Raw genomic sequence first — 2,508 nt, forward strand, 5'->3', positions numbered from 1 at the left:
GCTTGAGCCCAGGAGTTGGAGGTTGCTGTGAGCCGTGATGCCATGGCACTCTACCCAGGGGGACAGCTTGAGGCTCTGTCCAAAAAAAAAAAAAAAAAAAAAGAAAGTTAAAGGCTTTCTCCCAGGCTAGGCTAATCTCCCCAACCCTTGTTAGACTGGCAAAGGCTCTAATGGGCCTCCCAAAGTTTTGTTGTCCTTGTTCCCAGGTTCTATGCAGACTTGAATACCATGCTGGGCTACACTATCTGCCCCATATATCGTTGGCTGTGGTACTTTGTGTGTCCAGTTGCGCTGATAATCCTGTTATCATCCACCCTGCTTCGTTATTATGTGACGGACATCTCCTATGTGGCCTGGGACTCAAGCGTTGTGAGCCTCCTCCCCTAATAGAACCCCCTAAGGAGTGGGGATCAGACCTTTCAATACACTCTTGCCTCTAGGATCCACTCATAATATTCCTTGATTTCCTGGGGGTTCAGTTATCTAGTCTCTTGCCTAATTCAACTCCCATCCCCCTCCTCTGAAGCCTTTCACTTCAGAGAACCAGGGCGTTCTAAACCTTTTCCTTTCTCCACAGTCAAATGAGGTGATCCGAAACTATCCAACGTGGGCTAAAATCTTGCTATTGCTTCTTGTCATCATAACCATCTTGCCCATCCCTGCCTACTTCTTATATAACTTCTCTCACGTGGTTTTCCCAGTCTGCACAATCCCCAGTAAGACCCCAATTTTCATTAAACCTAAAGATAAAATTGACCCAGAGAACTCTCGTCCATGGATGCAAAAGAGGCAAAGCCCCTAATGATTAATAAAATGGATAAGTAGCTGGGCAAAAAACTTTCTGCCTTGTGAGTAATTTCTCTTAGAAATAAAGATTTGGTTCATTTGGCATAACATTCCTTCTTTTTCAAAGTGGAACTCCCTGGCTGGCAAGTTAACATTACAGGAGATAAGATTGGTGACTGCTGATGTCACTGGACCCAAATACTTTTTTTTTTTTTTTTTGTGGAGACTGAGTTTCACTTTATCACCCACGGTATAGTGCCGTGGCATCACACAGCTCACAGTGACCTCCAACTCCTGGGCTTAGGCGATTGTCTTGCCTCAGCCTCCTGAACAGCTGGGACTACAGGCACCCACCACAACGCCCGGCGATTTATTTGTTGCAGTTTGGCTGAGGCCGGGTCTGAACCTGCCACCCTCGGTATATGGGGCCAGTGCCCTGCCCACTGAGCCACAGGCGCTGCCCTGGACCAAAATACTTTTTATTCTCCTGGAATGGGAATATTGTTCTGGCCTGATAGGGACTAATATAGCAGTCATTCCCAAATCTCCAACACTTGTTCTCACCAGGCCAAGTTCTGTAATAATGGTACTCTTTGATTGCTTTTGATGATGACTTTTGATGCTACATCTCCTTGGCTCCTTTCCTCTGGGAGTTGGTCTGTGCTGTATCTGGTCCCTACATGGTGCTGGTAAATAAATCAGTTCAGTGGAACCTTACTTTTGTCATAAAAAATCATCTAACTCCCAGTCATGCCTTCCACTGACTCTGTTAAATTTAAATGCTAGAATCCCAAGACCTCTCTACCTGGAGCTTCCTATAAGTAATCTGAACCAGGGGGAGGGAACTTTCTCAGAAAACAGCAGATTCACTAGTTATGGCAAAGTGGTTAAATACCTGCTGTTAGTAATCGATGACCTCATATAGTTCTTAAATCCTTGGGGTATCTGCTGGTCAGCCTTGTCAAGGTAAAGAAAAAAAAAACCCTTGGGTAGTTGATTACTTTACCAAGTACCTTAAAACTTTGCTTAATACCATATATTTTTACTAAGGTAGTAAAATATCATATATCAAAAAATCCTTGGGGTAGTTGATAACTTTACCAAGTACCTTAAAACTTTGCTTAATATCAGATATTTTTACTAAGGTAGTAAGAGCCTGAAGGAAAAGGGTATTTGGTAGGGAATAGGAGGGGGAAACAGAAGTTGACTGGAAAGACTGAATAAAACCCAGTGAAGACTTCATTTCAGGCACCATAACAATAAGATAAACATATTACACCCTATTATATGACACGTAAATGTAACATAAAATATATTTCTACAATCTTCTTAAATGAGATTAGAAAAATTAAAGGACTTGGTACATTTGACATAACATCACTTCTTTTTCAAAGTGGAACTCCCTGTCCGAGTGCAGTGAGTGCTAATCCTAGCACTCTGGAAGGCTGAGGTGGGAGGATCATTTGAGCTCAGAAGTTAGAGCCCAGTCTGAACACGAGTGGACTGGTCTCTATTAAAAATAGAAAAATTAGGACGGTGCCTGTGGCTCAGTGGGTAGGGCACCGGGCCCATACCGAGGGTGGCAGGTTCAAACCTGGCCCTGGTCAAATTGCAACAACAACAAAAAAATAGCCGGGCGTTGTGGCAGGCACCTGTAGTCCCAGCCACTCAGGAGGCTGAAGCAAGAGAATCGCCTAAGCCCAGGAGTTGGAGGTTGCTGTG

At 43.9% G+C, this 2,508-nt stretch overlaps 1 protein-coding gene across 1 annotated transcript in view; it reads left to right on the top strand.

Moving 5' to 3' along the window:
• Positions 1-802, top strand: part of LOC111722047 (orphan sodium- and chloride-dependent neurotransmitter transporter NTT5-like) — a 7,733-nt gene extending 6,931 nt beyond the window's left edge. Inside the window, exons 10-11 of the mRNA XM_023507884.1 lie at positions 207-369; positions 578-802. Coding sequence (XP_023363652.1) covers positions 207-369; positions 578-802 — 388 coding nt within the window. The remainder of the gene's footprint in view (positions 1-206; positions 370-577) is intronic.
• The last annotated feature ends 1,706 nt before the right edge of the window (positions 803-2,508 follow it).

This window comes from Otolemur garnettii, unplaced genomic scaffold (genome assembly GCF_000181295.1).
Source record: "Otolemur garnettii isolate 467f Iridium unplaced genomic scaffold, OtoGar3 scaffold00211, whole genome shotgun sequence".
NCBI lineage: Eukaryota > Metazoa > Chordata > Mammalia > Primates > Galagidae > Otolemur > Otolemur garnettii.